The sequence below is a fragment of the Uloborus diversus genome, chromosome 6 (assembly GCF_026930045.1).
Source record: "Uloborus diversus isolate 005 chromosome 6, Udiv.v.3.1, whole genome shotgun sequence".
In the NCBI taxonomy this organism is placed as follows: Eukaryota; Metazoa; Arthropoda; class Arachnida; order Araneae; family Uloboridae; genus Uloborus; species Uloborus diversus.
Window position 1 is genome coordinate 123240571 of NC_072736.1, and position 8824 is coordinate 123249394.

At 31.6% G+C, this 8824-nt stretch overlaps 1 protein-coding gene across 1 annotated transcript in view; it reads right to left on the reverse strand.

The window, feature by feature from the left end:
• The window catches only part of LOC129224960 (adenylate cyclase type 2-like), a 103149-nt gene extending 97509 nt beyond the window's left edge, over positions 1-5640 (reverse strand). The window contains exons 1-2 of the mRNA XM_054859506.1: positions 5506-5640; positions 2012-2155 (exon numbers count right to left, since the gene is read on the reverse strand). Of these exons, the coding sequence (XP_054715481.1) occupies positions 2012-2155; positions 5506-5640 (279 nt within the window). The remainder of the gene's footprint in view (positions 1-2011; positions 2156-5505) is intronic.
• Between the last annotated feature and the right edge of the window lie 3184 nt (positions 5641-8824).

Here is an 8824-nt window from a genome sequence, read left to right on the forward strand (position 1 = left end):
AAAACTGATCGATCATCTGTGGTTAACTTTTTTCAAGTTCGATCTCTAACCAGGAAGATTATTTTCCAATAATAAAAGTTCCATGGAGAGCATAGTATTTAATACACACATTTTCAAATAAAGCATAAGAAAATGAAAATTTCTCTTTTTCTACTCGAAATTCTATACTCAGTCAAAGTAATTCCCTTGCTTATTACACTACATTGCTTATTACAAAAACTTCTCTATGTCGAAGTTTTTATATTGCTGCATTTATTGCGTGTGCGAATTTAACTTGTTTCCATGTTTCTCTATCTTCTTTAGCCTTTACAGGCCAGCTTCAGCTTTAGCTTGCTGCACAATTCTATACCAGGCAACTCTCAATCTTAACTTAGCTCTTCAATTTTAAGGACCCTCATCGCTTTAAGATCCTCCGGAACATCATCTTTCCATTTTTACGGTGAGTGCTTTAAGGATATGTTCCCAAAGTAGGCTAGTTTAAGATCTTTATAATTCCTCTTATTACTGCGTTTCGCAACCTTTCTTGATCCGCGGACCGGCGAGTGCTTTTCAAAACAAATTGTGGACCGGTGATTTTTTTCCTACTTTATTTTAGTGTAAAAAACTTCGGATTTGGCGTCCGTCAAACATTTTGCAAATGGCTGAGGGATTTTTTTTTTTTTTACAAAATCGTAAAAAAAACAATGAATTAATAAATATTTTAATTAAACTTTACTTGCTGTTAAATAACTGTTACAAAAAAAAATATTTAAATGTTAAAAATAAAGTAATTATCAGAAGAGTTATACCTAATATTGTTGAAAAATCATATTAAAATATAAAAATTAATCAGAAAATTCGAGTAAAGTTGTCGTATAGGCTATTATTATTATGGTGTTTCCTTTTTTTGAGTAAAGAACTTTTTTTTTTATCGTGAACTAGTTTGAGGACCGGTCAAATTTTTCTGCGAACCGGTGCTGGTCGCCGGACCATCGATTAAGAATCGTTGCTCTATTAAATTGCACTTTTTTTACGGGGGCCATGAAAAACGTAGTGATTATATAAGTCGGTTAATATTTTGTCCTCTAATGTTCTTTTCCAACTCTAAGTTTGTCTGGATTATCCCTTAATCATTCAACTGGACGGGACCTAACTAGGGTGAATAAACAAGACTTGGAATCAGAAATTTAAACTTGGAATTTTACGTCATGTTTATTTCAAATGAATTTTCCCAAAGAACAAAACAGAACCCCAAATCTTCTGCATTTCCAATTCTGGCTAAGCTATTATTTTTAGATTTCAGTCTCAACAATCATTATCAAGTTATTATATTCAGTAGTCGCATACAAAAATCATTCCTTCTTATATCTAGTCTTATATTGCTTTCCGATTTTTGTAGGACAGTGGAACCGAGGGAAAACTATGTACAAAAAGCAAGTTTTTTAGGGATTTCTTCCACGTGCAAAATCGGGGAAGGAGTTATTTAGATGAATAGTGCTGAACTTCGTGAGGCTTACTTTATAGACACGAAACGAACTTAGTTTGTTGTAGTTCTCTGGATTTTATGGTGTTTAAATTATTTTAGTCAAGGATAAAGTTAAAATCTTAACATTTTTGAAGAACAATCATTGAAAGACAGTTTTTCTCCAAAAGCATGCATGAACCCGATGTTGATGGTAATTATCAGAATGAGTAAAAGTGAACTAATGCTGTGAATCATGAAATTCAACAATATTTATTTAAAATAATTTAAGTTAAAGAATATGTTAACTCTTTTTTGACTTAGTTCTAATTGCACAATTTTATAACTTTATCAAATTTCTGTATGACCAAATTTTCTTCCCGTTAAATTCGAGACAGACAAGTTAGACTAGAATCGAGAAAAAACAAATATTCGAATAATTAAGCATCTTTTTTTTATCATCATTTGTTGCAGTTAATTCGGAATTTTTTCTGAAAGTTTCTATTACGAAGAGACTTAGAACGAAGAGCGATTTAGCAGAAAATACTAGAATGAACGCACAAAACTTACCATGTCAGGAAAGAAAATGTATGCTAGGAGGCTCAAAGAGTTATAGACTAAATTAAAAGCCAGTAATTCCACGAACAAGGCATGCTGTACACGGACTTGATATCTCCTGAACAAAGTTTGGGAATTCTTAAGAAGTAACTGCTCCTGTTAAAAATAATTCATTGAATAAAATTAAAAGTCATATATTGTGGAGTGTTAAGAATTTCGGTATTTGTTTTACATCAAAGAAATCAAGCTAAAGTTAAAGTTTACGACCTATTATGTAATAGATTTTAAGCATTCTCTCACATGTGGGCATCCATGGAAACGAAAGGGCTGATTCCCTGGTCAAGCAAGGTTCTCTAGATCGCCAAGTGAAGGGTCATATTCTTAGTGAGTCACTTACTCGTTCCTGCAAAAATCAAATTCAAGATCGACTTACGGCCGTAAACAAAGCCAACTCGAACAGCAAATCTTGAGCGGAAATTCAAGAAATGAGGAGGACTTTCTGTAACAAACCTCAAACTCGGAAGCTGTGGCCCTTTTTAGGCTCTCTACAGGCCTTGATTACCTGGCTGAGCACCTCCACAAGATAAGTATCTTAACATCTAGTACATGTCTAATTTGCAGTTCTGGCAACATGAATGCTGCTCATCTCCTCTCCTGTTATAAACTTAACCCAACTGATCAAAAACTAAAATTACTCGGAAAGCTTTATTGGTCTGCGCAATCTGTCATGGACTCCCTGAAATGACTTTTTTTTTGACTCTGCTACAATTGTAAAAGCCTTTACAGATTTCTTTTTGATTTTAAATTGTTGCTTTTGTTATATGTTCAATTGTTTATTGTAGTTAATTTTCCTGTTCTGGCTGCCTTTTACGTATGGATGAATACCTTCCTGAATAAAGCGATATGTAACAACAGATAAATTTAAAATGGTTTAAATATTCTTCGTTTCATGAATTAGTCCTTTCATTTCTAAACAAGTACTAAAGCAGATGGTAAAAGCCATGATTTCTGTGCTGCTAACTGCTTGAAATTCAGTTTTGCACTGAGTCTCGATTGATTTGTTCGACTCCATGATCATTGAAACTTTATAGGCATCCCCTATCATCTTTTGGGAATTGATTGAACTATTTTTTTTTTCAAAGCAGCAAATAAAAATACTGAGCAATGAAAAAGTGAAACCAGAGTAAATAGTAATAAACAACTAGTAGTGCATTAAGTTTTGGAACAAATTTTAGGAAAGTTCTTGTTTTCTGTAAAATTGAGCGTTGATGTTATAGTCGACAGCAGCACATTTCAGTACACTGCAAAAGACTCCTTTTGCCATCTGCCTTTTTTTTTTTTTTTTTTGCGAGTTTTTCTTTTTACAGGAGTATTCCGATCTTTAGAATTATCGATACCATTGTATCAAGAATCTGAGAATTGAGATTACCCTCAGAAGGAGGAGTTCGATCCTAAGTAAGATCAAAAGTCTTTCCCATCATCAAAACGTTCATTTCCGGTGGATACTGTCTTCCATAGAGATTTTTTGCAATGACGTAGCTGAATCTCTTGAAAAAGAAGGGAGCGAGGCGTCTTTGACCACATCAAGTTATCTGAACCACCTAAATGCAGAAGCTCTCAATCTTCGTCACAACCAACAAAATTAAACAACACTAACTATATGTCTAGGTGGTCACTTAAAATGTATTAGCTTTAGTGGCAATACTAAAAATGCTCCTGATTGTCCTTACTGCAATAAAACTATAACGCTATAAAACTGAACAAGTAAAATTTCTTGCAAACGATATTTTTTATGGTTGTTCCGTGGACCGTTAATTTTTTTTTCTTTTGAAACAAGGAAAAGTTAGATCTATTAACTTTGGTGCTTATTTAGAGGCTATCTATTAACTTAGATCCATTAGCTTGAAATGTCCTAAAACCCTCCTTGAACTATTTATTTGTAAGATTTTTATTATGATTTACTTACAAATAAGTTAAATGCATAGATAGTTATTATTATAATTATTATGCTTAAGTAAATATCTTTTTTAAAATAACTAAAAATTAGGAATAGTAATCACAAAATTAATGCAAAGAATATAGTATGTTTTTATGTATATAGTCAAAGAACCAGTTCCATGACTGGACTTCGAAGATATTTTCTTCACCAGAGTTTTCTCAGGCACGAAATCAGTTTTAGTGAGTTCTTTTGTCTAAAAACTGTCCAAAGCAGAATCTTCAAACAGCTTGAATCAATACATCATATTATTAAACGTCCAAATAAGATTTCTACTATTCACTTACTAATGATTGACATTTACATTTTGTTTGACATGCTTTGAATATTAATGAACAACTGAATGGGAACATTGACGTGAAAGAGTGCATCTTCAAGTACAATAGTTTAAAGCTTCATTATGAATCATCACAGCAGTGAAAACTATGAAAACATTGAAAATGACGCAGTTGTTATCAGGGAACCACTAGGTGTTTCTATGATTGAACCAGTTAAAAAATAGGTTAATTCATGGAATCTTACAAATTTTTCAAAGTTTCAGCTCAATTATCTATAATTCTGATCAATCTTTTAAAATAAATGTGTTAATTATTAAAAACAATATTTTTAAATGCCCTCCCCTCCCCCCAGTTATTATATTTCCAACTTAAAAGCTTGTGTAGTCGATTCAGTATTTGTTACAGTAAATTTTAATACAGTTTCAACTACGTTTATTGTTTGAGAAAAATAGGAAAATAAGTAAAATAAAGTCAGTGGATAACTGGGGACATGCAACGTGCTATAGCAAAATTCTTGTCGTCAAGTAAAATCTTTGAGGATCAAAATTTTTGAACTTGGATGAAACAGGACTCCCATTTGTTCAAAAGAGGTCCCTGAAATTAGATCTAAGAAGAGTAATGTACGTGTTAGAAAATATTAAGTGATGAGCGAAGTGTGGTGAAAACAGCTGTGTTGTGTGAGTCTTGAGGGTGTTTTATGTTTCTCCCGTGATAAAAAAAAAAACAATAAAAAAAATATCTTTTTGAACAACTTGCAATTATTTGTAGCGCTTGTTTATCTCCTGTAATAACTATTTATATTTTACGATTTGATTTTCTTATTTGATCATCGATGGAAACTCAATGGTTCATTTATAGCAACTGGTTGCTATGAATAGACCACATGCTAAAATTTTTCTTTTTAATTTTTATTCTTCATTGAATACATTTAACATAAAAGCGTATATTTTTATTAAGGAGAAATATACTGAGCAATTATTCGTATCGTCAATATAAAGTTTGAGTCTGCACTACTTCTTAAAAAAAATTTAAAGTGTTATGTGGTTCATTGACGGCAACTTTCCCCTCTTTACTTCATTAATTTTTATTATCTTGTCAATGTTATTATTTATTAACTTCAATACGGAAATTTTTTTAACGCATACAGTAAGAATCTCTGAGGGACAGTCAAATTTTTCCGCGAACTACAAAATCATTAGTCCAGACGACCCAATGACGTAAAAAATATCCACCTTGAGATAAGAGAATGACCAGTTTCTTTCATCATCATCCCTGCTGTAGACGTCTGAAAAAAACACCGCCACGGCCTCAGCATTTTTCTCCAGCCTAGACCGGCTGTCCCGAGCAAAGAGCTCCAGGCCAGACATTCAAGCACCCTAACAAAAAAAAAAAAAAAAAAAAAATGGAGAAAAAGTTTGAAATTGCTTAGTAATCTGTGTAATTTTAGAAGTCACTCGAAGCGAAAATTTTAAATAATGCTTCAACCACAACTGATAATGAAAAAGAAAGAAGTATATTCTAAAATTTTTCAAGTTTCATTATTATTTTTTCATTCGTGTTTATTGTTTTCAAATTATTAAGTAAAGCAGTTAAGTAAAACACTTTTCAGAATGAAAATTTTACTCAAATTAATAAATAAATAATTTTAACCAAAAATTAATTAAAAGAAAATTTAATACAGTAAACTTCCGATTACCCGAGGGATAGGGTAGCATGGTAACCGCGGATAATCCGAATAATAGGTAAAAAACGATACTAGTGTAAACAAGGTTCGCCGATATATATCAGTCGATAATATGCATATATCACGATATATATTCGATATTTATTTTGAAAACATCATGATATTTTGATCTTTTCAATGTTTATTTTGAAAATATCATGATATTTTGATCTTTTCAATGTTTATTTTGAAAATATCATGATATTTTGATCTTTTCAATATTTATTTTGAAAATATCATGATATTTTGATCTTTTCGATATTTATTTTTTCAACTATGGTATTTTCAATATAAAAATTATATTAATCATGGTAATATTGCTCATTTATTATTAACAATAACCAAAAAGTTATGTACTATATTTTTATGATGAGTACTCAGTCATCCATCATTAATATAACAAAGTAATATAATATTCCATATTTACTTGTATTTTACATTCATAAAATTATTAGTAATGTAACAGTTTAAATTCATGTTAAAAGTGCCTAATTAAATATTAAACATTGCTCAGGAAGAAAGAAAATATCTTATGACTGTGCACTGGCTAATGCATATTATTTCTTTCTGAATCATATAAATGTTAAAGTAGCTAACAGAAGAAAAATGAGTAAAATAGCTAATGTTAAATGATCTCCATTAAAATTGATAGAAATGTAAAATGAAATATTAGACATAAATAATAAAAGAAACATTAATTTTAAGTCTACATATTGTAATTACTATAATATAAAGAAATGAGGATGCATTTACTATTTTGAAGACTTTAGTTTGTGCTAATTCAAAATATCTGATATATTTATCAAAATATCAGATATTTTCGATATTTTCCAAAATATCATGATATTTTTGAACCCTGAGTGTATAGAATAGCTAAAAAATATGAAGAACACTTACACATGCATTTAGAATATAGCTAGAAACATTTTCCCACTGCATCTACTAACATTGAATGTAAAAAATGTGTATAAAAGCTAAAAACAAACAATAAAACAATCGTTATTTTTAAAAACATTTAATGACCGTCAAGAAAAAGAAAATTGTGAAAAGACCTGCGGATAATCGACCGCCGATAATCGGGTGTTTACTGCATAGTGTTTTAGTCTATGAGTCTATTTTCATGAGTATCTTTTAAATATATCTTTAATTCTAAGTCCATTAAAAATACTAACGATCAGTACTCAGTGAGCATTTTCATGGTTGATTTTTTTTTACTTCTGCTAAGTGGAATAATAAATTAAAGTACAGTCGAGTCCCGACTTACGAGAGGGATACTTTCCAAAACCCCTCGCGTAAGTCGAAATTTCGCGTTGTGAAAAAGGGTATGGAAACGACTTTTTGATAAACATAAACAATTATTTTAGACACTTGTAAAAGCCCTTTCGACTGCTTTAGGCCATTCCTTAAGTATATGTCAATATTTTCCACATAAAGAACTGAATTTATACTGCATTTAAAATAAAAAAAACCCTACTTAATCAATATAAAAACTGTTATGATGTACAAAATCCAGTGGAAGAGGAGACAAAGTACAATACTGTATGTACAGTATGAAATAATATTAATAACTACGAAACTCAATACTATTACACTACTCTACGGTATGTATGGTAATAATAATTACTATAACTAAAAAACTGAAGATTATGATAGTTGGTGCGGATGTGAAGTTCATCCGATTGATATCTATATTCTCCTGCATATCGAAGATCTTCACTTTTTCCTCTCTTTTAAGAAACTTTCTCTACCCTAGCTTAAGTTGAAGCAGCATGCTTAGAAAAGTATACTTTGTGAAATTAACTTTTGCATTTAGAGTGGAAAATACGGAGTAGTTATTTGTATACACCAGCAAAGCAATGATTTGACTAGTACGGTGTTAAAACTTCCGCGCTTCAGTCATGCGAAAGGGATGAAGTCGTTTCGAGAAACCGATACTTTCGAGTCCCGACTTACGCGAAGGATGCGTTCCAAGACACCTCACTTAAGTCGGAATTTCGCGTTGTGGAACAAGGTATGTTTAGTTATTTTTTTATAAGCATACGCAATTGTTTCAAACGTTGTCCCTCATATTGTTTCAAACCATTTATTAACTATATATTGCAGTATCTTTTACAAAGAACCGACTTTTTCTGTAATTTAGAAAAAGCGTTATTATTTGACATAAAATTCTGTAATTTAGCACAAAATCAATGATTAATGGGGGGAGAGAAACTTAAAATAAAGCAGTATGGTGCTTACAGTATGTACACTTCAGCAATATTATAGCACTTAACAGTATAGATATAGTAAATATATTTATAATTTAAAAAATGAAGAAGGCTTATGCAGCGCGATCAGAATGGTATCAGAATGTATTTTATTAACGTTCATATGTAAAATGAAAAAAAAAAGTTAAGAATCGGAACGGTTATTTGTATAAACCAAAGCAAAGCGTTGTTTAGACTAATACAGCGGGTGAACGTCCGCTTTCAGTGATGTTAAAGGGATGAAAGTCCATTCACAAAACCAATATTTAGTGTCAACGAAGCCCATTCTAACTCTCCGGCACTCTTTTCCGAAAAATTTCATGTTGCAAGCGAGTAATTTGTGTCCGCACTAAAAAGTTCATTACTCATGAAAAACTCGCGTTATGCCCATTTCGCGTTAGTCGGATCGCGTTGCAGCGGGATCTTACTGTAGCCATTATCGAAGATGATACGTAAGCCCAGCGATTTCTTGACAAAAACTTTCGCGTTCCGGGGGAGAAATTCGCTTTAGCTCTAAAATTCGCTTCTCGCGAAAAACACGCGTTATAGCCGTTTCGCGTAAGTCGAATCGCGTTGTAGCGC